Here is a 27,717-nt window from a genome sequence, read left to right on the forward strand (position 1 = left end):
TTATCAAGCTGTGCCCAAACAGGTGCTGACTAATCCTTGAACAAGTTCAACACAAGAATCATCCTCTAACCTGGGATTCTAATGATCCACATCATCACCAGCCTCAGCTGTTCTGGAAAGGGGCTGAATCTGCTACTTCTATATAGTAGACACTGAGCTAGTGATTGGCCTGAATAACTAAGAAGGTTAAGTATTTTGGAAGAATGCTTTCTAACTAGACCAACAGTCTGCTTGTTACTAGTTTCTGCATCAAGGACTCTATCATAAAAGTGATATGATTTCTTAGCTTTTCCATGACAAGTGTTAGTCAGCTAGTCTTGGGGCTTTTGTCAGATTCTGCTCCTACAGTTACTTGTCATATCCCTAAATTTTGTCGTTACTGTGTAGGAAGACAACTCTCCACGACCGTCATAAATTGTGTATCTTGAGAATGACGCATCAAGTGCCCTTTTATTGGACTATCTTTCAAAGATATTCAATCCAAGGATGTTTATTTCCCAAAAGAGATTATTATAATAATGATCTCAAACTTTGGGATTATGTTCTTAAAATAGAAATATTTTACTCTCATTTTGCAGTGTTTCAGAAGAGAAAAAAATAAGATGAATGTTTTCGATTAATTCATAATGTTATGTTGGGTCGCCAGGGGTATAGCTCAGTGGCACAGTGCCTGCCTGGCAAGTGTGAGGTTGTGAGTTCAATTCCCAGCATACACACACACACACACACACACACACACACACACACACATTATGTTGGAACCTATTTAAAATGAGTTAGCCTAAGACACCAAACCCTATTCTAATTTCTACTTTCTCCACTAGTGTCTTGAATCCTATTTGTATTATCTTTTATAGTGGTACTTGAAGGCACTCCTACCTCAAGGGGTAGAGTTTGTTTCTGCATTGTCAGGGCTTGGCCTCTGACATGCTTTGATGGACATGACATTGTATGAATTCTGGAGCTTTGGTATTAAGTCTTACAGTTTTCACTCTTTCCCTCTTGGAACCCCAAGACCACCAGGCTATGGAAAGCTGAGTCTACCTTATTGAAGGATATGAGGAGATGTGGATGGAAACTGAATCCATGGCTAAGAGTAAAAAAGAAGTAAAGAGTAGTAAAAGTGTGAGGACATTCTAGACGTCCAGCCCCAGCTGAACCATCAGATGACCATGACCTCATAGTGAGGCCAGCAGAAGAACTGCCTAGAATGCCAGTTAGTGGGATCATGATGATGAGAAATGAAAAACTGCTGTAATTTTAAGCCATGATACAGTGTGGGAGATTGCTATGCAGAAATAGATAAAAGACATGTATCTCAGAAAAATGTTGCATGCATACCCATGGAAAAGTCATGATCATTTCCACAGTCCAAACAGCATGGTATCCATTCTTCTATTATAAAATGAAATATATATTTATGGATCTACCTGTACCTGTTTTGCTCATTAGATTAATAACTTTTGAAGAGTGGAGATCAGGTTTTTGTTCATCTCACTATTTCTTGCGACAACTCTAGTGCCTGGAACTTAGAAACCATGGCTACTTATTACCAGATCACATATTATTAACTCTTGAAATCCTTTCGCTTTCCCTCTGGGACTCATGGCCAATAATAAGAAAAATACTTTGATATTTCCTTCATCATCTTGTTCTTCCCTAGTGGCCCTACTTCCCTGAAGCACTCTTAGGGGACGGCTATTTTTCTGCTATGAGTTACTTATTCTGGACTTTAAAAGAAAATTAGTGACATTCTTGTTTCTCATGGCTACACTCAGACTATCTTCATTTCCTTCTTTTTGGAATCATGAGACCATCAGACAGTGAGAAAGCTGAATCTATTTAGTGGAGATTCAAAGTTTTTTCCTCCTCTTCCTGATCTCTTTAGAAGTCCACTTCTCATTCCATAAAGGTTGTCCCACAGATTAACAACCACCTTCTCTAATGCCCCTCCAGTAGTGATTTCAATATGCCTGTGGATCAGTCTTCCAATGTCATGACCTCCTGGTTCTTGGCATCTTCTCTTCCAATGAGCTTGCCCTCTACTCTTTATCAGTCAGACTTTAGATGGTTTTAGATCATGTTATCACCAATAACTCTAACCACTCCATAGTCTCCATTTCAAACATCTATTATCCAACCACTATTTGCTCTATTATTCTTGCCTTGAATTTTCAAATTCTTCTGCCACTGGAGTTACAAATTATTCATTCCTCTTCATCCTTCCTCACTTCATCTCATATTCTTACTTTGCTCTGTTATAATTAGTGGTCAGTTATTTTAGTTGCTACCTTGCCTGCCTCTTGATTCGTCATACTCTTATAACTGCTGTAGCATTGTGTCCAATTCCTACCTGACATATGTGAATTCAGAGTTAAATGTGACTGGGAAAGACTTGTCTCTTTAAACTTGTACGTAATCCTAAGAGGGACCTTAATGTTACCTGGTAATCAAAGCTTCATTTTCCTTCTCTGGTCTCTTTATTTTCCTAGTTGATTATTTTGTGGTTTGTAATCACATGGAAACTTGAACATCTCCACTGTCTTTGCTTTCCATATTACTAAGAAAGCAGAGGCAACGAGGAAAGAAATTCTACCCACTCCTACCTACTCTCATCCTTGCTTCCCTTTCTCTTTTATGAATAAATTGCACATATTTCCAGCTAAGGCCACTCATTTACCTCATATTCAATCTTTTTTACCTACTCATTGACCTCGATCTTTGAATTTTCTTTATCCAGTACCATGTTCCCCACCTAGAGTCATTTGGTATCATCATAAAATATACTGTAATTGTACTTTTAGAAAACTTAGATGTGCTGACCTAATGTTTCCCCCTAACTACCTCAGCATTTCTTCTTTTTATAGGAAACAAAACCTTCAGAGATATACTCACTTCCTCAAATTGCTTTTCTCTCATTCTGATTTGAAGCCATCCCAATAGGCTTTTCATCGCCAGTATTTTATAGAATGTGCACTTACCAAAGTTGGCAATGAATTCAATGTTGCCAACTTCAGTGGTCAACTATAAACCCTCTGCATTCTTAATTATAGCAGTATTCAACTTTGATCACTCCTTTTCTTTGAAGCCCTTTCTAGAAGGGGTAGAATTCAGCTTTCAAAAAGTCTCATCCTAATTTTGTTTCTTTTCTCTAGCAATTTCTTCTCAGTTTCTTTTGCTGTTTTCTCCTTATCTTCTGGATCTCTTTATTGGATATCCCAAGTTTTAGGACTTAGACTATGTTTTTTCCATCTATACTAACTGCCTCTGTGAGTTTATTAGTCCCATAGTCCTCTGTATCATTTATGTGTGGAAGACTTGTTCCCTCAGCTCACTGTTTTACTATAATCAAGTTCTTCAAGCCAGACATGGTAGTATATGTCTATAATCTTACTGTTCTGGAAGGCTGAGATAAGTTGGCAAGTTAAAGATAGAGTGGGAAAATTACTGGTTTAGAGAGACCTTGTCTTATAATTTTTAAAAGAAATAAAAGGCTGGAGATGTAACTCAGCATGAAGATCCTGGGTATGAACCCTGGTGCCAGTCCAATCCCCTGCCATATCTAGATCTTCATATCCAAATGCCAACTTGTCATTTCCAGTTGAATGTCTAAGGTGTCTCTAAAACTTGATCTTCTGATTTCCGGTTTAACCATACAAAGAAAAAAAAATCCTCATCCTTCAGTCTTCCCCATTGAAATTAATAACTTCATTCTTGATTTGCTCAAGCCAAAATGTGTATAATAATCACTGATTTTCTTTCTCACACTCTGTATCTTACCTGTTTTCAAATTCTGTCTGTTCTCCCTTATACTTGAATTTGAATCTTACTACTTCACACATCCTCAATTTTTTACCATGATCTGGCCCTTATGACCCCTCCCATCCCAAGTCTTCTGAACACAACAGTGATCTCCTTGAAATGGAAGTCAGACCATGTCACTCCACATACATGTTACCTTATAATGACTAAAAAGTTACATGACCTAGTTCACTATTATCACTCTGACTTCATCTGTGCCGTCCTTGATTTCCTTACTCTGTTTTAACCACTCTGGCTCCCTTCTGGCTCCTGTGTCACAGTTCCTCAGTATACTGGGAGCTCCCTACCCTGGGGACATAGCAGTGGCTGTCTGGAATGGTCTTTCCTTCATTATCCACAGGATTCAATCCCTATTCTCTTTTCTACCTTTGTTTGAATGTCACCCTCTTAGAGAGTTCTTCCTTGACCAGTTTCCCCAAAATTACAACACGTGAACATTTCATGTTTCCTTTTTACTTTTTAACTTGACATATAGTCAATTTATATTTGATTGTTCTCTTTTGTCTTTGTAACTATCTAAAACTCTACCAATTTTTCTATCTTTAGTTCTTTATCTTGTTTATTGTTTCTTTAACCATATTTCTATGAGACTGGCAATGTTTGTTTCATTTACTTCTGAATCCCAATGGCCTAGAAATGCTTAGAAAAGAGTAAACACTCTATGAATATCTAATAAAAAATAAACAAGTAGCTAAACATATTGCAATGAGTACCAGACAACACTTTAGAAATAAAAAATAATTGAAATTAAACACAATTGGATAGTCAATTACTTTTCAAAGACCAACACAATAGCAATGTGGCTTATCTTACAAGGTTGGCATAAATTTGATACCCACACTAGCACCAAAGGTAAGGAAAAAACAAACAAACAAAAAACCTAGAATGATCTAGTCCATGAAAATAGGTATAAAATTATAAACACATTATTGAACAAAATTCAGACATCTATTAAAAATAATATAGCTTTTATGTAGTATAATTCTGTTTAGATATATTTCAAAATCAGAGAACATTAATCAACTATTTTTCTTGTTATGGACTGAATATTTGTATCTCTCTTAAATTTATATATTGAAATCTAGTCCCCAACATGATGATACAAAGGAGTGGGGCCTTTGGGTTGTAACTTATGAGCATGAAGCCCTCATGAATAGAATTAGTGCTCTCTGATTTAAAAGGTTATCCAGTACTCTTTTACCATATAAGGATACAATTAGAAGTCTCTTGTCTTCAACTGTAAAGAGGTTTTACCAGAATCTGTCCCTATTGGCATCCTGATCTTGGACTTTTAGTCCCCAGAATCATGAAAAATAGATTTCTGTTGTTTCTAAGTTTCTCAATCTGTGGTGCTTGTTATAGCAGCCTAATCTGACTAAAATAATATCTGAGTTCAGTGATGATATGGATAAAGAATTGGGATACTCATAGATACTTTAACTGAGTCTATTTACTTTTAACTTGACATCTAGTCAATTTATAAATTTACCCTGTAGGTGTGCTTACACAGTTTTATAAGTATGACCTATATAGATGCATGTTATCACCATAGTCAAGATACAGAACAGTCCTATCACCTCATAAAACTAATCATAAAACTATTGCTATCTCTTGTTATCAAACTCTTTCCTCCTAATTGCCAATGTGTGGTAACCACTGATTTGTTTCTACCACTAGGGAAATAGATTTGTTTTTGCTTATGTTGTTGTGTGTTTTTTTGTTTTGATGTCATGTAAATGGAATCAGATACTATGATCTTTTAGGACTCATTTCTATCACCCAGGAAAATTAAGAATAATCAAAGTTGCTGATATACCAGTAGCTTACTTTCTTTTTAACTGCCAAGTATGGATAGAATGGAGTGTGTTCATCCATTTACCTAGCGAAGAACACCTGACTTATTTCCAGCCTGTAGAGATTATGGATAAAGTTTCTACAAACATTTGGAAGTGACTGAGTGTGTGAACACAATTTTCCATCTGTCTTAAGTAAAGGGATTGATTGGTCATATGCTAAGCACATGTTTAGCTCTTGAAGAAACTGTTAAACTTTTTCCAAATTAGCTGCTCCATTTTGCACTCCCATGAATAATACATGAGGATTCTAGTTACTCCATATAATCAGTGCCACTTATGTCAATCTTTTTATTTTAGCTATTCTAAAAGGAGGAGAGTAGAAAGTAACTCTTGTTGTATCCTTAATTTTAGAAACTAAGTAGACAAACTTTAAGAATGAAAGAATAATTTAAAATTTTACTTTAATTGATTTATTTGTTTGAATAGCAATGGAAAGATATCTATGTACTAAAACTGTGAAGAAAAATAATGAATTTATTAACACAAAAATAGACAATGGGGCAGGGAGGGAGACTCAGTCCACTAGGCATACAAGGGGACTGTAAGGTATTAAGATTATTTATAAGGCAAAGTAGTTGGCATATGTATTATCTTATTATAATTGAAACTATACCCATATTTTTATATTTCACAATGAAAATTTTAAAAGATACATGTTTGGAAATATAAAACGCAGAAAAAATGTGGGACAATATTTTAAGACTACTTTTTCAGAAGTCCAAATATAGTGATTTAGAAGCATTTTGTAGAATTTAAATGTTTCTTAAAATGCAAAACTTTCTTTAATACCTAAACTTATTTTCTTTAATATTTCTGTGCTTATTTCTATTCCACAACCTGAGTTGCTACTGTGTCACTTTATTAATGGTCTTATTTACTCCCTACAGTCTCAAACTGCACACACGTAAATTCTGGCATGATCACACTATTCTTAACGACTGGCAAAGGGGAATCTTCTTCCTAGAAACAAGTCCAGCGTGGGACTGGAATCAAGAAACACACTGAATGTTTCACTTTTAATATTTACAGATTTTTTTAGATAATCCCCCAGGCCACAATCTATGCTACAGAATTCTGCAATAGCCTTCAATAGTTTGCTGCTGACCCTTTGTAAGAAATATCTTACCTGTAACAACACTCGGAATTTTGGAAAGAAAACTCTTGACTGTTCTGATGGCCACACCCCCTGTCTTGTCATCTTGCATCTTTGTAATGATGTCTTCAATCTGAAAGGTGTTAAAGAAAAGAAGCATTATTTTCTCCTACTAAGTTCTAAGTATGGAAGTGACAAAGGGTGATATCATAGAGCATAAGGCATGTCCTGTAAGAAAAATTTCCCAATTCAGTACGGTAAAGAAGGAGAGACACATTAGGACTCTTGATGGGATGCAACAAATAATTCAATATGTATGCAATGAAATTCCTCTTCTTATCTAAATTAGATTTATATATAATTTTAGCCATAGAAAATTGCCATATTTTAATGCTTCAAAATGATAATTTTCTATGCTTTAACCTAAAATGTTAACATATACAAACTGTTATAAAGTTCAGGCAGGGCCATATTTAAGACTAGAGAAAGAGTCAGTTGGTCATGTGGAAAGAAGAAGAAAAAGGAGGAGGAGGAGGAGAAAGAGGAAAGAAGGGGAAAGGGGGAATGAAGGAGAAGGAAGAATAAAAAGAAGGATGAGGAAGAAAAGGAAAGAGGAGAAGCAAAGAGGAGGAGGAGGAGAAAGGAGAAGAGAAGATGGGGAAGGAAGAAGAAGGAAAAAAGGAGAAAGAATAAGAGGAAGAGGAAGAAGAGAAAACAAGAGAAGGGCAAAGAGGAAAGAAAGACTGTAAATGAAGACATAGAGAACAGGTCTCAGTGGTTATGAGAAGTGGCATTCTATGGTCATCTGAAGCCAGGATGCAGGTGGTCAGGGACAGGGTACTCTCCAATTGAATGAAGGAAGGCAGCACTATCTGGAGAAAGACTATGTTTGGCTACAAACTGCAGCCTGCAGCCCAGTGCAATCAAAAGAGACATTGGCAATAGATTGCTAGCTAAGAAATTATAAATTCGATGTAATTTCCTAGACAGAAATCTTCAGAATAGGATACAGAAACACTTATAACAAGGACTTAGATTTTGTGTTTGGGAAAGGGGAACTGTAGAAGGAAAAAAGATAATATGTGATTTGATCATATATTTTGTTTCCCCAACACACAGAAATATCTTTGAAATACCAAGAAAGGTTCTGTGGGTGAGTCTTTAATAGTCTCATAATCCTAAAGCTAGAAATTTAAGCTGTAGCTCATCTAGTTTAACATAACACACTTGTAATTTGAGGATAAGTGATTTTCCCCCCCAAGACACATGATCTGCAAAACATTTAACAGAAATAGATATCTCATTATAGACAAAATCCAGCATGATATACCATTATCACAAAATATAGTTAGAACTTATTATGGTCTAGGTGCATTTAAAGTTTAATGTAAATCTTATTCTGCTTAATTTGCACAATTACTTTTATTAAATAGATGACACAATTCTCATGTTTTCAGATAAAGTAAGATTTAGCAAAGAATATGAACTAGGGTTAAATTGGGGTAACAAACAGATCCCAAAGTGTCCACAGTTTAATTCAACCAAGTTTATTTCTGTCTCTTGCTACATATCTATCCAGGTCAGTATGGGCACCCTGCTCATTGTAGTCATTCTGGGACCCTGGCTGATGGAACAGTCACCATCTTGAATACTGTTGGTCACTGTTCCAGTAACAGGAGAGCATTTTGGAGAGCTTGCAGGGCATTAAATAGTATGGCCAAGAATTTACATAGAACATATTGTCTCACAACTCTTTGCCTAAAACAGAAATGCCAGGGGACTCAACCCTCTGCATTCAAGGAGCAGAGCAGAACTGAACATCTTTTTAACAAGGTCACATAGCTGCCCAGATGTGGAGCCAAGTTTGACACCACTCAAAGACTGCAGAGTTCAGGCTATTCCACCTTCCAAAGAGGTTTGCAGAAAATCAGTCAACCAGGGAAATAGTTGTCTCTGGATATTGCTGGGTCTCCCTGAAAAGTAAGGTACTGAGAAAGAATCCTATACTCCCAGTAAGGCAGTGGATGAGTGTTTCCTAGAAAGAAAGGTCATCCTCTGAAGACTGTATTCTATTAAATGACCTCATGCAAAGGATATTAATCCACTTTCATGGTAATTATCTTGGCTATCAATTCTCTGTCTCCTAAACTCAACCCAGGAATTTATAGTAGTTTGAATATTGTTTATCAATAACTGAACAGAACTATTCCTAGAAAGACTTGTATTTTTGAAGCCTATGCTTTTGATCTAGCGTATTATTTGAAAGCAGACTAATCTATTATGTTGATGGTTTCTATGAAAGGGCAAGTATATCTTGAGAATTGAAGGGATACTTCAATTCTGTTAGACCTCTAAGTAGGCATTAGTTGGTAATAATTTTCAGTCCCTGCTTCTGTGGGCTACATTTGAGGAATGGACTGTACAAAGGATTCTATAAGACTCCTTTTTCCTCTAAAATTTAGTTGCCTCCTCATATAATTAAAAGTATATATTTCCTTAAGAGGAAGCCCTTGTCTTCCTCTATTGGCCCACAATGTACTAAGAGTGTATCATTCACTAGAGACTGCAGCCAAAACAAAAGGATAATTCCTCAACTGGCCAGAAAGAGGATGTGGCACTCCAGGAATAGTTTACAGAATTACTGGCCCCCAATTCCTGGATACTCCATAGTATTCCAGGAATACATAGACATGGAATATTTGTCTTGGCTTCATGATGGGTGTGATCTGTTAATCGTGATTGCCAACCTGACTGGATAAAGAAATGCCTATCAGATCAATAAAGCATATACCTGGGTTTGTTTGGATAGGTCATGGAATGTGACCATGGGCAATATCTGTGGTCCTTAGTGCCTTCTTCCCTGATGCTTTTTCCCTACTTTCTTTCCCATCCTCCATGAACTGACCAATTTTGCTCCATCATACCCGTCTGCTAATAGTTTCTTATAATGGAACCAATTGGCTATAGACTGAATCCCTTGAATCTCTGAGCCAAATTAAATTTTGCTTCTTTTAAATTGTGAGTATTGGGTATTTTCCCTACCAATGGGAAATCAGGCTAATACAGTGGGCAAAAAGTTTATCCTTAACTTTTAGGTGTGGCTATGTGACTTGGTTGGCTGCCTGGATATTACTAAATCCAATGTGAGTACATATTTACATTGTACCTGCATGTGCTTAGTATCTTCACTTTCTCCTTGCCTTTTGCCATAAGAAGAATGTACCTCAGAGAGCGACTATTCCAAAGAAGATGCTACCTATGCACTCATGAGTGAGAAAACAAAGCTTATTGTTATTCTTCACTGAGTTTGACATGTTTGCTCTACACCAAAATACAACATACCAGAGCTCTGAAAAGTACATTTTATCAAAAATTGCTAAATCTATAACTAGTACTTGACAGAATAAATAAATCTTAGAACTGAAGTGTTTTTGGATTTTAAAAAAATAGAAAGTCAATGTTCACTATCTACCATCTACGTAAAAACTTTAGGGACTATACTGTCTTAGGTTGCTTACTCTACTATGGTATTAAACAAACTTTTGATATTTACATTTGTTTCTGGAGCATGACCCATTATAATGTTGGCTAATAATGCTCCTTAAATGCTTTGTTATGGTTTCTGGAGAATTCCCAATAGTTTCTGAGTGGGCTTTCAATCTACTTATAAAAATAATGACAAGTGGACCTTCTTTCAATCCAGGGAACTGGGCTGCTGGAGGAGATGAGTTCCTGCACACCATCCCAAGCCCTGGGAGAGTTTAAGATCATTGCTCCCAGTGGTCAAGGACCTGCCCAGCTTCCAGCCACACTAGACTGGTTGCTACAGGTTTCAGACCTGCCTGGGCCATGCCCAGTGACTTTCTTTCAATCCGGGGAACTGGGCTGCTACAGTCTCCCAAGCCCCAGGAGAATTTAAGATCATCGCTCCTAGGGGTCAAGGACCCATCCAGCTTCTAGCCACACTAGACTAGGCTTGGGAGGTTTTTTGGCCAGACAAGATTACGCCCAGTGACCTTCTTCAATTAGGAGAGTTGAGGGCATGTCAAGTGAATTTGAACACTTTGGTCCTTGCCCGGGAGAACTTTGAACAATCATCCACAGTGGTGAGGTGCCCACCCACCTTCCTGGAACACTGGAGGTTGCATGGGAGGTCCTATGGGCCTGACTGGATCATGCTCAGCAACCTCCATTCAGTCTCAGGAGCCCAGGGCATAGGAGATGATTTCCAACATGCCCAGGGGAAGCCTTGAAACGACACATGAAACACGGAAATATAGGAAAATGACAAGACAAAAGGCCAAAATGCGATCTCAAACCTCCAGCCCATCCCAAGAAAGCCTAAAAGCCATGTCCATAGAAGAAAATATATGCCATACACCTGAAATACCTGAAATAATAGCAACTGAAATAAAGAAGCAAGTCCACGAAGCTTTAAAGGAATTCAAACTAGAAATAATCTCCCAGGTAAAAAAGAAATGATAAAAGTAATGAAAGAGATGCTGAACATATCTAAAGAAGACACAGTTAAAAAATTAGAGGAACAAAACAAAAAGATAGAATTCCTAGTGATGAACAATACAAGAAACAAACAGAATACATGAAGCAGATTCAAAGACATATACAGGAAATCAAAAATTCCATTGAAAGTTGTCAAAACCCCCTCAACAAAAGTGATGATAAGAATTTCAGACCTTGAAGCCAAGATTGCAGCTAGTGAACAGAAAGGAGAGATCTTTTAACAATATCAAGAAACCAGGAAATAACAATTCAACATCTGCAAGATGATGCAAAGGAAAACAATATAAGATTGATAGGGATAAATGAAAAAGAAGGGGATAACACAAGTCATATCAAGAGGCTATTTACAGAAGTCATAGCTGAAAATTTTTCAAACATGAGAATGGAAACTGACATTAGGATTAGTGAAACATATAGAATTCCAAATAGCTATAGCCAAAATAAAACTATACCTAGACATATAATAATCACATCCCAGAAATCCAACATAAGAATAAATATTAAAAGCTGTTAGAGACAAAAGACAGATCACTTATAAAGGAAAACCTATCAGAATCACATCAGACTTCTCAACACAAACAGTGAAGTCAAGAAGAGCATGAAGTGAAGTATTTCAGATCCTAAAGGAAAATGATTTCCAACCTAAACTGATGTACCCTGAAAAACTGTCCTTCAAAATGGATGGAGAAATAAGATACTTCCATGACGAAGAACAGCTGATGAACTTCATGATCACCAAGCCAATCCTGCAAAGAATACTGAAAGACAGTTTAGATACACATAGGAAAAAAACCACTAAGCAAGGCAGACAATTAAATAGAATGGAAAGATAAAGATGCAACAGCAGAAAGATAACATGTCAACAATAAACCAATATATAACAGTTATAACTATTAATGTAAATGGTCTCAATGCACCAATTAAAAGAAACAGATTGGCAAAATGGATCGAGAAACAACATCCAACCATTTGCTGTTTACAAGAAACCCATCTAACCCAAAAGGATACTCACAGACTGAAAGTCAAAGGATGGAAAACAATACTTCATGCAACAGGAACCCCCAAAAAAGTGGGAGTAGCTATTCTGTTTGCAGACAATGTGAACTTCAAATCAAGAATGATCAGAAGAGAAAAAGAAGGTCATTATATAATGGTTAGGGGAAAACTTTAAGAGGAAGAGGTAACAGTCTTAAATATATATGTACCAAATTTCACAGCACCCAGTTATATAAAGCAAGTATTAATAGAAATGAAAAACCAAATTAGGAATAACACAATTATAACAGAAGACCTTAATGCACCATTGACACCAAGGGACAGATCAATCAGACAAAAAATCAGCAAAGAAATAGCGGAACTCAATCACACCTGTGAACAAATGGACTTCATAGACATATACAGAGTGTTCCATCCAACAACATTAGAATACACATTCTTCTCAGATATACAATTCTTCTATATTGGACATTCTCTCAAATAGACTATATATTAGCCCACAGAACATATTTAAATAAATGCAAAAGCATTGAAATTATCCCATGCATGTTATCATATCACAGCGGCATGAAACTAGAAATTAATGATAAAAGATACTGCAAACACCCAACAAACACATGGAAACTGAGTAACACACTCTTGAGTAATCAGTGAGTCACAGAGGAAATTAAAGAAGAAATTAAACAATACCTACAAGCAAACAAAAATACAAATACAACTTACTGGAATTGTGGGATGCAAGGAAAGCACTACTTCGACGAAAATTTATTGCACTGAATTCCCACACCAGGAAAACAGAATAATGAATACAAATAAACAACCTGATAGAACACCTTAAACATGTAGAAAAAGAAGAGCAAGTCAAGCCCAAAGCCAAAAGAAGGGAGGAAATCAGAGCAGAAACTAATGGAATAGAAACTAAGAAAATAATCCAGAGAATCAATGAATCAAAGAGTTGTTCCTTTGAAAGAATAAATAAAATTGATGGGCACTAGTCAAGCTTATTTTAAAAAGGAGAGAAAAAGCTCAAATTCATGCAATAAGGAATGAAAAAGGTAAAATTACTACAGACTCTGTGGAAATACAAAAGATCATCAACACCTATTTCGAAAACCACTACTCTTGAACTTCTGGGAGAACATGGTGGATAGATAACAGCAGCTACGGAGGCTCTCTGAGATACCCCACTTAAAATCCAGGAATGGTGTGGGGCGAGAAGTCCTAAGCAAGGGGAGATATACCCTGCCGACCCAGGAATGAACTAAACTAAGAGAAACCAACTGGAAATGCAATCCTGGTGCTATAACAGGAACAGGTAAGGTCTCAGCACAGAAGCTGGAGCCTGTGCCACTGGAAGCCGCGATTTGCATTTTCTGCAGCTGCTGCTGCGTCCCAATTGACACAGGCAGGAGAGAGGCGTGAAAGCTCTGAGAGTGGAAAGCGGTGAATGGAGTTGAGAGTGGGACTGGCTGGGAGCCATGCATTGACCTGCGGTGAGTGAGCAGGTCAGGGACCTTTCCATAGAGTAGGAGGCTCCAGCAAAGGACATACTGGGACTGGGCAGACTAGCTGGAATAGGACGCTGCAGTGTCCTCAGTTGCATATTCCCCTCTCAAGCGGGATTGGTGGGGAGTGCCTGGCTTGGGTGTCTCCACTGACTTAAGACTCAGTAGGCCAGCCCAAACCAGGTCCCAGCATGTGGAGGTGCACCCTAGCAGTGAAGCGTTTGGTAGGCAGACCTGGAGGGGCGGGCCAAGCATAGGCTGCCCAAGTCTGTGTCTCCCTAGTACACTGCAGTGAGCACAATTCAAACAAACTGGAACCGACAAAGAAAGAAATTGGGCCTCCTATATACACTTGTATAAAAGGAACAAAAAATATGGGAAGAGGGAGCAACAAGAAAGGGTCCTCAGCCCCCAATCCTGAGAAACATGCAATATCAGACACGGCACCAACAGACATAAAGCGATATCTCCAGAGCCTCGTAGACGAGTTCAGGAATGAAGTTATTATCAACCTGAAGCAAGATACAAGTAGAATAGTTAGAGAAATGCTAAGCACCGCCCAAGAAAAAACAGATGGTGGAATGGAAGAACAGAAAAAAAGAGGAGAATTGTTTGATGGAGAAAATAGAGAAAACATAGAATACATGAAGCAGGTTCAAAGAGATTACCAGGAAACTAAAAACTCTATTGAAAACTGGCATAACAGCTTGAAAGAAACTAAGCATAGATTATCTGAACTGGAGGGCAGATTTGTAATGTGGGGGCATGAAATGAAAAACTTCTTAAAAATAACAAGAAAACAAACAGCAATAATACAAAGGCTAGAAGATGATAAGAGGATCTATAACTTAAGAATTAAGAACATAAAAGAAGAAGTAGGGACACAAACAAATGGACTACAAAAGCTATTCACAGAAATAATCCAAGAGAATTTCCCTAATTTAGCAAAAGGTAAAGATACTCAGATGTATGAGGCATACAGGACCCCAGCCACCTACAACCCAAACAGAGCTACACCCAGGCATATAATAATCAAAATTCCAGAAATCCAATATAAGAACAGAATATTAAAAGCCATCAGAGACAAGAAACAGATCACTTACAAGGGAACACCCATCAGAATTACAGCAGACTTCTCGGCACAAACCATCAAATCACGAAGAGCGTGGGGGAAATAATTCAAGCTTTGAAAGATAATAACCTCCAGCCAAGATTGATATATCCTGCACAACTATCCCTGGAAATCGATGGAAAAACAAGGTGCTTTCAGGATAAAGAGGAACTAGGGGAATATGCAACCACCAATTCAACTCTACAGAGAATATTGCAGGATATTCTAAAAAAGAAAAATACAAAGAATCCAGAAATAGTGGCAGAGAGGCCACAATGAATGGAGCAGAAAACAAAATGAAGACAAACTGACAACTAATGACAGAAAAAGAGCTCAACAGAAATGAGGCAGAGAAGACTGTATGATAGGAACAGCTATTTTGGAGAAAACGACGTCATAATAGGTAATGCTGATTTAGTATCATCTTGTTTTGAAGTCCCATCAAGCATTTATTCTTCTGTCTCCATCGGTCTTAACAGGTTGTATCTTATTGGATTTTATTATATGTGATAATATAAGCAAAAACTTTTATAGACAAGGAGATTATACAAAACCATTGTTCATTTTCTGTTAGCTGATTCTAAATAGCCTGCAATAATGTCATTCTCTTGAATGGTTTTACATTGTCTGGATATGTTTGGTGCTACAGTATACGAAGTTATACTCAAAGATTTCAAGGAAAGAGACACTATGGTAACTACTTTTATGTCAGGATATCTTGTGGTGAAACACTATTTTGCTTAAATGGTTATGTTTTGACCTGCGCTGTTTTGTTGTTATGCCCTCTTTTATCTCAATCTCCTTTTTTAAATTATTTACTTTTTTATTTTTATCTTTTTAATTAAGGGAAAAATAAATAAAAAATAGCAGGATACATTATAGTAACCCACTTTGATTTCCTATTAACTTGATTTGAAACCCTGTATTGCTCTCACCATTTTGTTTTGACCGATTTTCCTCTATTCTGCCTAATTTGATAGTACCAAGTTCGAAAGTATAGGCAACAACTGTGAAGACAGTAAGATTCATTATGACGCCCATTCTGGTTGACTATTATCTTCTTTTAAAGTCCTGTAATGTCTCCAATGTTTTGGTTTTATTCTTTACTGTTTTGTTCAATTTCATTATAACTGATGATATAGGCAATTCTTAAGATAGCAAGAGGCAGTATGGTATCCATTGTTGATCACCTTGTATTTTGTTTTTACATTATCTATTATGCCCATCCTTTTGATTTGACTGACTCTGTTTTGTTATGTCACATTTGGTTTTACTCTCTTCAAAAAAAGTAGTAAGAACTGTGGGAGTAATAAAACCCAAAATGTGTAATTGTCATTGTACAAAAGAAAAGAAAAGAAAAGAAAAGAAAGTGCTCTAAAGTTATAACTGCATATATGTTTAAGTCTATAAGATAGATAATCATATTACTGAGTTTTGTTGGGTCATTGAACAAAACTGTTTGCAGTCTCACTGTTTGAAAGTCCACTTTATATGCTTTAAGAATATGTAATCTATTAACTAGTAATTTCTTACTGTTTATTTTTTAAATTTTGTATTACTTGTACCCCTTGTCTGTTTTTTTTCTTTTTCTCCTTAAATAAAATTAAAAAACAAAAATAAAAAACCCCACTACTCTCATAGGTTTGATAACATAGAAGAAATGGACAGATTCCTAGAAACATATGAAATACCAAAGCTGGGTCAAGAAGATGTAAAACTGCTGAATAATCCAATTTCTATTAATGAAATTGAAAATGTAATTAAGTCCTTACCTACAAAGAAAAGCACAGGCTCAGACGGATTCATTGTGGAATTCTACAAGAAATCCAAAGAAGACTTAACGCCGATACTCCTTAAACTCCTCAATGAAATTGAAAGGGAAGCAATTCTTCCTAAGTCATCCTGGAAGCAAATGTTACTCTAGTACTGAAACCTGAGAAATCTCAACTAAAAAAGAGAGCTACAGGCCAATCTCTCTAGTGAACACAGATGCAAAAATCCTCAATAAAATTTGGCAAACAGGATGCAGCAAATCATCAAGAAGATTATACACCACGACCAAGAGGGATTAATCCCATTAATGCAGGAATGGTTCAACATATGTAAATCAATAAATGTAATCCACCATATCAATAAGGCCAACAGTAAAAAACACATGATCATCTCCATAGATGCAGAAAAAGCTTTTGATAAGGTTCAACATTCATTCATGATAAGAACCTTACAGAAAATTGGAATAGATGATCTTTACTTCAATATAATAAAAGCCATCTACGACAAACCAACAGCCAGCATCATATTAAATGGCCAAAAACTGAACGCCTTTACCTTAAAATCAGGCACAAGACAAGGATGTCCCTTATCACTGCTCCTATTCAACATAGTACTGGAAATACTAACCAGAGCAATTAGTCAAGAGAGAGAAATAAAAGGGGTAAAGATAGGAAAAGAGAAAGTTAAATTATTATTTGCAGATGATATGATACTATACATAGAAGACCCCCAAAACTCCACTGAAAGACTCCTAGATATAATAAATAAATTAAACAATGTAGCTGGATACAAAATCAATACTCAAAAATCAATAGCATTCTTATACACTAACAACAAAATCACTGAGAGAAATAAGAGAAGCCACACCCTTCACACTGGCATTGAAAAAAATGAAATACTTAGGAATTAATCTTATGAAAGAAGTAAAAGATCTATGCAGGGAAAATTATGATACCCTGAAAAAAGAAGTTGAAGAGAATCTCAGAAAATGGAAAGACATCTCTTGCTCATGGAAAGGAAGAATAAATATTGTGAAAATGGCCATTCTCCCAAAACTCTTATACAGATTCAATGCAATCCCAATGAAAATACCATCAACATACCTCATAGATCTACAGAAATCACTCCTAAAATTCATCTGGAACCAGAAGAGACCTAGAATATCAAAGACAGTTCTAAGCAGAAAAGGCAAGGCAGGAGGCATCACAATTGCTGGCTTGAAGTTATACAACAACACTACTGTAATAAAATCAACATGGTACTGGAATAAAAACAGATCTGAAGATCAACAGAATAGATTAGGATATACAACCACAACTACAAACACACTCAATCACCTTATCTTTGATAAAGGGGCCAAACATGTTCAGTGGAAGAATGACAGTCTCTTTAATAAATGGTGCTAGAATAATTGGCTCTCCATATGCTGAAAACTAAATCTAGACCCATGCCTATCACCATGTACTAAACTAAAATCTAAATGTATCAAAGGTCTGAATATTAAAACAGAAACACTAAATCTATTGGAAGACAAATTGGGTAAAAATCTTGAAGACATAGAGGTAGGTAGAGAATTCATGAACAGGAATCAAACTGCACAGGAAATACTTCCCAGAATCAGTAACTGGGATCATGTCGTATTAAAAAGTTTCTGCATGTCAAAAGAAATCTCCAGCATAGTGAAAAGAAAACCCACAAACTGGGAAAAAATCTTAGTGAACTGTTCCCTCAGACAAAGGATTTCTTTCTAACATATATAAAGAATTTTAAAAAATCAGACCCCCAAAATTCAAAGATCCAATCCAAAAATGGGCATCTGAGAGGAATACACTGTTCTCAGCTGAAGAAATACAAATGGCAAATAAATATATGAAAAAAAAATGTTCAGCATCATTGGTTATTAGAGAAATGCAAATTAAAACCACTTTGAGATTCCATCTCACTCCTGAAAGAATGGCCAGGATCAAGAAAACTACCAACAACAAATGCTGGCAAAGCTGTGGGAAAAAAGGAACTCTCCTGCACTGTTGATGGGAGTGTAGACTAGTGCAACCATTGTGGAGGTTAGTCTGGAGTTTTCTCAAAAAGCTGGGATTGGAAGTCCCATTTGATCCAGCTATTCTGCTTCTAGGCATATTCCCAGAAGAACTGAAAACATCATACTACAGTCATATATGTGCACCCATGTTTATAGCAGCACAATTTATAATAGCCAGATCTTGGAAACAACCTAAGTGTCCATCAACTGAGGAATGGATAAAAAAGTTGTGGTATTTTTATACAATGGAGTACTCAGCTATAAAGAATGATCACATTGAGATATTTATAAATAAATGGATGCAGTTTGAGAACATACTCATAAGCAAAATATATCAAACTAACATGTATAAATACCATATAGTATCCCTAATGTAAGAAATGGTAAGAGTACACAAAAGTTTATGGTAATCATGATTCCCCATTACATTGCTTTGAAGCCTTATAATGTTCCCATTCATTAGTTGGAATGGTTTTATCCTAGGTTGTTTGAATTTATTACCTGTGATGGTATGAACAGCTATTTTGAAGAAAAGACATTATAATAGCCAGTGCTGATTTAATATCATTTTGTTTTGAAGTCCTACCATGCTTTTGTTCTTCTGTTTCCATTGGTTCTATCATGTTGTATCTTATTGGATTTTATTATATGTGGTAGTATAAACAAATTTTTTATGGACGAGATAATATAGTAACCATTGTTCATTTTTTGTTATTTGGTTCTGAATGCCCTGTAATACTTTCATTCTCTTCAATGGTTTTGTACTATTTTGTTATGTTTGATACTATTGTGTATGAAGGTATGTTCAACTATTTCAAGGAAAGAGACATTATTGTAGCTACTGTTAATATCGGATTATCTTGTGAAATACTGTGTTGCTTAAATTGTTCTGTCTGATCTGCTTTGTCCCATCCTCTTTTGTCTTAATCTCTTTAAAATAAAAAAAAAAGATTTTAAAAAATGACAATCAGTTTCAAACACCTATTTTATGAGCAATGTGCCCTAGGCATTTTAAATAAATTCTCTAATTTATTCCTCAATCTCAAAGTTTATTTAATAAAAGATGTTGAAATTGAAGCTCAGTAAGGTTAAGTAATTTATCCAAGATCACGCAGCCAGTAAGTGACAAAGCTAGGATTCCTACACAAATCTGTCTGAATTTAATACACAATTATTGTTTATCAACTCTGAAGCTCATCTAGAAACTTCTAAGATCTTCAGAAAGAGTTGGCTACAATCTGGAAGTGAGTTGTGCAACTATGAGGTTTATAAATGGTGGCAGACCACAGAAGGTAGTTCTGAGAGGCAGGAACTCAGTAAGTGGCCTGGATCCTCCTTTATTCCTAGGACCATCACTTCTCTTGGTACCATATACCAAGATTAGTGCTTTGTTTTCTGTAAGTCCCAGGATAATTTCCAGCAGATGCTGGTATTGCCTACATTACACAATCTAAAAGTGCTGAGTGGAACATGGCGCAAAGGGAAAGCTTTTAGTATCAGCGCCACCTAGTGGACTTCAAACTTTTAAAAACATTTCTACCTCTACTATTTTACTGTTTTCAACACGTCTTTCTTGTTGGAAGTATACTTTACCTTTTTTTTTTTTTTTAAAGGGGTAATCTTTACCCTCTGTGGCCTTACTAGCTAATTATGATTATACAACAGAGGCACTTATACATAGCCTCTTATCTCCCTTCTTAGACAGAGTACTGTATCTTGATTTTCCTTAGCCAATATTTATTATTTACTTTACTTTGGTCCAAGAACAGTTCTAAAAGAGTTAATTTTATAAACTTATTTCATTCTCATGGGAGATAGATTATTACATCCACATTTTATAAATGAGGGAACTAAGGTCGTCTCAACTAAGATCTGCAAACATCCTTTGCAGATACAAGGCGCTTATCTCACTTGCATTCAAGTGAGGTCCTAAGGTGGCACAGGAGAATGCAGGAAAACAATCCAGACATTCTGGCTATCTCAAGATTGACTGCTATTCAGTGTTGGCTGCAGCTTTACTGTTCAAGGGTCTCTCTCTTGTCCTATGTATGTAGTTGGATTTATTTCCCACTGCGACACCACAGCTCCTAGGATTGGGAATGGGGACTGGGAGGGTTTGTACTTATATACTCTTGACTGCTTAGTTCCTCTAACTTCTGACACCTTTTGTTCTTGGATAAGAGCAAAATCAATTCTCTGACATCCTTTACCAAGAAGCTCTGAGCCATTAGAGAGCATGTTTGGACCTAAGTGACACTGTGCCAATCAATAAGCTGGTGGCCCTTATCTGACAGCCAAGTGAAGCAAAGAAACCACTTGGCTGGCTTGGCTGGTTCTGCCTGGCTGGGCCACAATAATCAGGACGTCCTTCTCCATGGAGTTCTGAGTTCAGCATAGCCGTACATGTAAAACATTCTTCCAAAAAGCAGAAAAATGGAAAACCTGACGTGTATAGTGAATTCTCTTTTAAATAATAAACAGTATAAAAAGGTACACATGTTTCCTTGAAATTAGACCAGAGCATGAGACAGGAGTAAGGAGAAGTTGTTCTATGTTTAGAAAGTGAACTAGCATTGGGATGGTAGAAAGAACATTGGATTGAGATCCAAAGATACTTGCCAATCACACCTTTACTGACTTGCTGTTTTGACCTTGGACAAATAGCTTAACCTCTCTGGACTTTGTTTTCCTTATCTCCACAGGTATAGGTGTGCTGCTAGACCAAGATCTGTAATTTAAAGATCTGAGAGGCTTCTGTGACTTGACAAATGCAAAACTGTGACTGCAAGGAACGTGTAAGTAGGCCAGCAGCCTCTGGACTTTTTTTCTCCATGTGCCCATCTCCCCCGGTAGATCTATGAAAAATTCTTCCCTGGGCTAGGACATGCAAGCTAAGGGAGGGTACTGGCCAGTCCTGAGAAGTTTCTGATGTTTTTAGAAACTATTTTGGACAAATGACATCAGATACCAGATGGAGACATGACCCAAAGAGCCCCTGACTGTGTCCCTTCCTGGCCAACCCATGCCTACTCACTCTGCCTAAATGGGTGGCACTCCTAACAGAAATGACAAACAGCCCATATTAGTATTGTTTGTACAAATTAATGATCCAATGAAATAATTTATTTAGCTTGTCCAGTGTTTCCTCAAGAGAGGATTAAAAAAACTTCAAGTATAGGCAAATTATGGTACAATTATTAAAATAATCTATGCAACTTCAGCAAAGGAGACACGGTGTGCCTCAGGCATGAAGGTCTTTTTATTAAATATTTCACATGGACTTTGTGATTGGTTGCCTATTTCTAACTGCTAATGACTGTCACTCCAGCTCCTGCATTTCATTAAATATCCTTCTGTTCTGGTGTCTGTGAATGAGTGAGTGGTTCTTTGCACACTATCTTATCAGCCCCCAGGCAGGAATCATAGATGGCTAACAATTATCATGTTTATTAATCTAACATGCGCATGCTTCACTGAGTAGGATCTGTCCCATATCATCTTCCAGAAGATCAGGCATTTCTCTTTCTTGTTTTTAAAAACACAAAACACTATTACTCTCAACAGTAACCAGTTCATTTAGTGCTTTAACTGACACGCATAGAGCAAATTAAAAAGTGCTTCTCCATGTGTTACTTTCAACAGTTACTAAAGCAGATGAAAGAATCTGTTGTACTTCAGCGTGGAAAAAGATGGTTCAGCATGATCCAGGGGCTCATTGCTAAGGAAGTGTTGAAAAAGTGGGGCCAAGTATTGGCCCCAAAATGGGCAGAGGTGAAACACTAAGGGATTCTACTTCAGGAGGCCCTCAACGTATATTCTATAAAGACCGCCTCATTCTGTACCATTCCAATTCAAGACTGAGATACCAATGGCCTGAAAGGATTTTGGGGATTCCACATGCTAATGAAAAAATGATCAAAATGTGTATTGAGGCAGGGTGTGGTAGCAGATGCTTGTAATCCTAGCCTCCTGGGAGACTGCCAAGTTTAAATCCAGCTGGGCAATTTAGTAATTTTGAGAGACCCTCTCTTAAAATAAGAAAAAGTCTGGGGATGTAACTCAGTATGAAGGCTCTGAGCTCAAACCTCAGTACCAAAACAAATTCATAAAACATGGTTAGGTGGGCACTGACTCCTCTCTGACATGTTTTCCACACCGAAGCCTGAGAGAGTCTACTGAAACATGATCATTAACTCCTCTGCTTAAAATCTATCTACGCTGTCCCAGAGCTTATCCTGTCATAAGCTCTTCTAGGACCCTCTATCATCACTTTAATTTGTATCTCCCATTAGGGTGTTCACCCCTGAGTCCCAACATTTTGGTGCTCTTTAAATATTGCTTCAGTGAATATTGAAAGCATACAATAGGTGAATAGCATGAGGGCTGTATTTTTAAAGAAGCTTCTCTGGAATTCCAGTAGTAAGTGGTATTTTTAACATATGAGGAGAGTCTTAGGAGTACTGACATCCAGCAGCAACTTTCAAAGAGGAGTTGTATGGGCTCCTGGTACCGGCCACACTGGGAGCCAGTTCTCTGATGAACGGGCCTGCCATGAACCACACCAGGGGGGATAAATGAAGCATCATTGTTTGTTTTGTCCCTTGGAGACTTGCTTTAATGATTTTAATATTGCCATATGTAGAATTTTGTAAATTATTTTATGGGAAACATTTTCTCTCATTTAATTTAAGGCAAAGTAGGCAAGAAGGGCAATTCAGGGCAATTATTCAATGACTTGTGGATGGTACTTCAAGGAAAATGTCTTTCCTCTGAGCGTGGTTGAATAGCCAGGCCTTACAAGGCCTCTTTTTCATTGAGTAGGAATCCATCATTGCTTTGGCATGCGAGGGTGTCAGGTCCTTCAGGCAGGCCATGGACTGAGGGCCCTCTAACTACAGAAGGCCAGCTGCAGTGCAAATGAGGACAATGGACACTAGCCAATGAAACATTCTAGCAACTTCAGAAGACCTAAGATCCATTCTTTATTATCTCCTCAAATTAGCCCAATTTGAGTGTGTCATCTGTTTCTTGTTGGGCACCATCCCCTCTTTACAGAACAAGATGCTGTATTTAGGGAGGGTAAATTGTTCAAGGCCAAATGAAACTATTGAATAAATGAGACAATTGATATAAAACCCAGGCAATCTTGCTCCAGAGCTGGCTGCCTATATGCCTACGCCAGCTGGCCCGGGTACATTCCAGGGAGGCTGAGGTTCACATAAGGCTTTAACGGAATGGGAGGGGATACAGAAAACAGGGCCATATCATATGCATAGATGTTGAATATACAATATGAGAGAAAAAATATGCCCCACAAAGCCCATGTTCTTTTTATTTTAATTTTATTAATAAATATTTGTAACACATGTATTTTATAATCATCTTGGGGAGTTGGTACACATACATAATATAGCTCATTTTAAAAATCCCCTCTCTCCTCTCCATCCTCTAATTCTCCTTTCCCCTTTTTATTCTTGTTGGTATTGCTAATCTTAGTTCACATTTATGGCATATAATGTCCATGTTCATCGAGGTTGGCAGGACCTTGTATCTGGCATATCTTCACTCTACCTACATCCCCATCTCCTCCCCTCTCCTTCCCCTTTGGTTCCCTGGATCCCTTCCCATCTGCAGGAGATTCATCCTCTAGTCTTTTTCTATCCTTCCTTTATTTTTCTCTTAGTTTATACTTTGCCTTACTTAGATGAGAGATACCATATGATATTTAGATTTGTGTGTCTGATTTATTTCATTCAATATTATATTTTCTAGATGCATTCATTTCCCTAAAAATAAAGACTACATTCCTACCCCCTCAGACATGTGACTTTGTGCCTTCAAAAGCAAAAGGGACTTTGTAGATGGGAAATTATTTTAGACTGAAAGTGAGCCTAGTCTATTCACAGAAGTCCTTAAAAGCAGAGGATTTTCCTTGTTGTAGTTGGTTAGATAGAGATATGATGATAGAAAAAGGGTCAGTGAGAACGGGCTTTGACACCTTTGAAGATGAAGTGACCATAAGCCAATGAATCTAGGCAGCTTTGAGAAAGACAAGGTGAATTTCCAGAACGATACATGATCCTAATAGTATGTTGATTTTGGCTAAGTTAGACCTGTTTCAGATTTTTGACCCGTGGAACTGTGAGATAATAAATTTGATTATTAAATTTTATTTTAAGCCACTAAGCTTATTGTAATTAATTGCAACCACATTTAAAAAAGTATAGATCCACAGTAAAACTTACCACCACCAGTCAATGTTTGGTTAATCAATAATGTATTTTTTCCAAAATAGACTTCGATGTTCCCCTCCTGCACAGGAAGTGGATGGGCTTCTGTGTACTGCTCTTGTTCCTTCTGATCTGTTTATTAGTCAAACCAACAGTAAACCAGGAACTGCAGCACCTTGCTTGGGAAAGTCTATAACTCTGAACTGCTTACACAGCATGTCAAAATTCCCTTTTGGTCTACCTGAGACCAATTACATGCATAGCTCAGAGGTGCTTTCCAAGAGCTTCTTAAATTAATCAACAGCAGCACCACATTCTACACAGGCAAAAATAAGGATCCCTTTTTATTTCTCAGCTCAAATTTCACATAGCCACATTTTTCAGTCTGTTGCACCAGAGAGAAATGCACATGAAACTGTGCATGGGAGGGGGCTGGGGATTTAGCTCAGCGGCGTAAGTACCTGCCTTGCAAGCAGGCGGTCATGAGTTCGATCCCCGGTACCGATAAAAATGAAAAAGACAAAAAAAAAAAAAAAAAAAAAGAAACTGTGCATGGGGACATAGCCCAAATAATTTAGCTAGCACTGGAAGATACTCCAAATTTGTATGTGAGGCCTTTTATACTATGTTTCTGCAGAAATATTCAAGTCCTAATATGAGTATCACCTTCTCATCACTGCTGCAAAGAGGTTGATATTTTCAAAGAAAACTAAATTCATTCACTGTCTGAGAGTATTACTTTTTCCTTGTAGAGGGAGCAAGGAATATAGAGCCTTGTCTCCTCATTGAGCTGAGCATCACTCAACCTTTCCTGCTCATTTCTTTCCTGACCCTTAAACCCTTTTCTTCTCTATTTTAAACTGTATTACTGAATCAATACAACTGGAGCAAATTTAAGGGCTTGGCTAATTTATGTAAATGATCCCATCAAAAACCTGCTGTGGCTTCCTTCAGCTACAAAATAAGTGCTGAGCTTCCTACCATGGAATTCAAGGTCCTCTACCATTTGGCACCAAACTCATTCTAACCTTTCTGCCCAGACATACTCATCTGCAGAAGCCACCTGCATCCTCCCTTGCTCCTCAAGCAGTGCCTCCACCATCTGCAAACTGCCAGGTCCTGCCCTAAAACTCCTTCTCACCGCCGGGAAAACTCAGGGTATTTCCTCTCCATGTGTACATATGTATTATATAAGTCTGTGGTTTTATTTCCCTTTTCCATGCAAGGAGGTGAAACAAGAACCAGAATAGTGTTTCTCCCTCTGCTCCAGCGGAAACTCCTCTGCTGAGGGCTGATATCATGTCACACTCAGCACCCCTGAGGTTCTGCCTCTTTCTGAAGTGTGGGTTTCTGGAAAGAAAACACAGTTTGTATCTCAGAAGCACCCCTGGCCATCTGCACCTGGCTGCCTTGAATGGAAGTGGACAACTGAGAGGGTCATATACATTCTTTTAAGGGTATTTCAATGAAATGAAATAGTCTCAGTCTCCCTGAGTTCTTGAAAGAAGAGCACTTTCAGATGAAGCAGCAAGAGCCAGAATAAGGTCCCTCAGCATTTGGAAAAGACTTTAAGATCACAGTGCAGTAACTATAGTAGCTGTGATCCCAGCTACTGAAGAGGTTGAAAAAGGAGGATACCAAGTCTGAGACCCTCCTGGGCAGTTTAGTGATACTGTATCAAAAAATAAAAAGGACTGCGGATATAGCTCAGGAATAGAATGCTTATCTAGCACACACAAGGTCCTGGGTTCAATTCTCAGTATGGAAAAAAACCTTACAGAGTTTAAAGGTCTGTACCTGAGGCCAAGTCATCCATCCCCACATAACCCTTTCTTTTATTCCAGATCCATGTTTTCTGATTCATTCTCGATGTTGTCCTCAGCCTACTGGGCCCTGCAGCACTCAGTGGAGCAGAGCGAGCAGGAGGTGGCGCTGTTTGTACCATCCATCTAGGTGCAGTGGATGATGGCCACTCCAAGGCCATCATCCCTCCTTCCCTCCAAGGGTGGCTTCTGCCAGATTTTCCTAAGTGCAGCTGCCCATGATTCTGTGTACTTGAGATTCTGTGCAACCTCTGTCATCCTGCATCTGCCTGAGGGACCCCATTCTTTCACTGCCCGCTGATGGTGACAGCCTCACTGTTCCTGAAACTGCTGTGTTCTCTACCCCTGGGTACTTCCTCTTTGGTTATGTCATTCTTCATGTCTGAGTCCCAAACTGCTTCAGCGCGCACATGAGAGTCACCCTGGGGGGGAGGGAGACAGAGATGAATTACAGCATAGTGATCATCCCTCCCATTCCAAATGGGCAAAATCAGGTAGACAGGTTTATCACGGTTGGTCCTGAATGAGAAATGGGACAACCATCACTTCCAAACACATCTGAGTACCTGATTATGTGCTAGGGACTGGGAAACCAGATAGGCAGAGTCTTCTCATACACTCATCTGTTGGCAGAAAAACACCTTGGGGATTTTAAGTGAGTCTAAAGAAGAAGGAACAGTCTCCAAGAAGCCTGCATGGAAGCAAGTACAAGACAAGGACTTTGCCAAGTAAAGCCTCACCTGAGTCCCTTGCCAGCAGCAGCCCAATGTTCTTTTGAACCTGCTAGGCAAGCCCAGGATCAACCCTGACTTATGCAGCCCCAGGATAGCAGCAAAGATGCCCTTTCTTGGTTTTATGACTGTTGTCTCCCTGCTGATACTTAAAGCTGCTCTAAACACAGTAGCCCATGCTCTGAACTTCCAGGGATGCATCTCCAAATAACAGCAGT

The 27,717-nt window shown here is 37.7% G+C and overlaps 1 protein-coding gene across 11 annotated transcripts in view; it reads right to left on the bottom strand.

Annotated features, from left to right (window-relative positions):
- Window positions 1–27,717, bottom strand: part of Rgs6 (regulator of G protein signaling 6) — a 613,466-nt gene that overhangs the window by 188,023 nt on the left and 397,726 nt on the right. For all 11 annotated transcript variants that reach the window (XM_063241036.1, XM_063241035.1, XM_013155229.3 and 8 more), the window contains one exon: window positions 6,805–6,904. In XM_063241036.1, the coding sequence (XP_063097106.1) occupies window positions 6,805–6,904 (100 nt within the window). The remainder of the gene's footprint in view (window positions 1–6,804; window positions 6,905–27,717) is intronic.

This window comes from Cavia porcellus, unplaced genomic scaffold, assembly GCF_034190915.1.
Source record: "Cavia porcellus strain 051 isolate PalLab524CR breed Dunkin Hartley unplaced genomic scaffold, mCavPor4.1 scaffold_31, whole genome shotgun sequence".
NCBI lineage: Eukaryota > Metazoa > Chordata > Mammalia > Rodentia > Caviidae > Cavia > Cavia porcellus.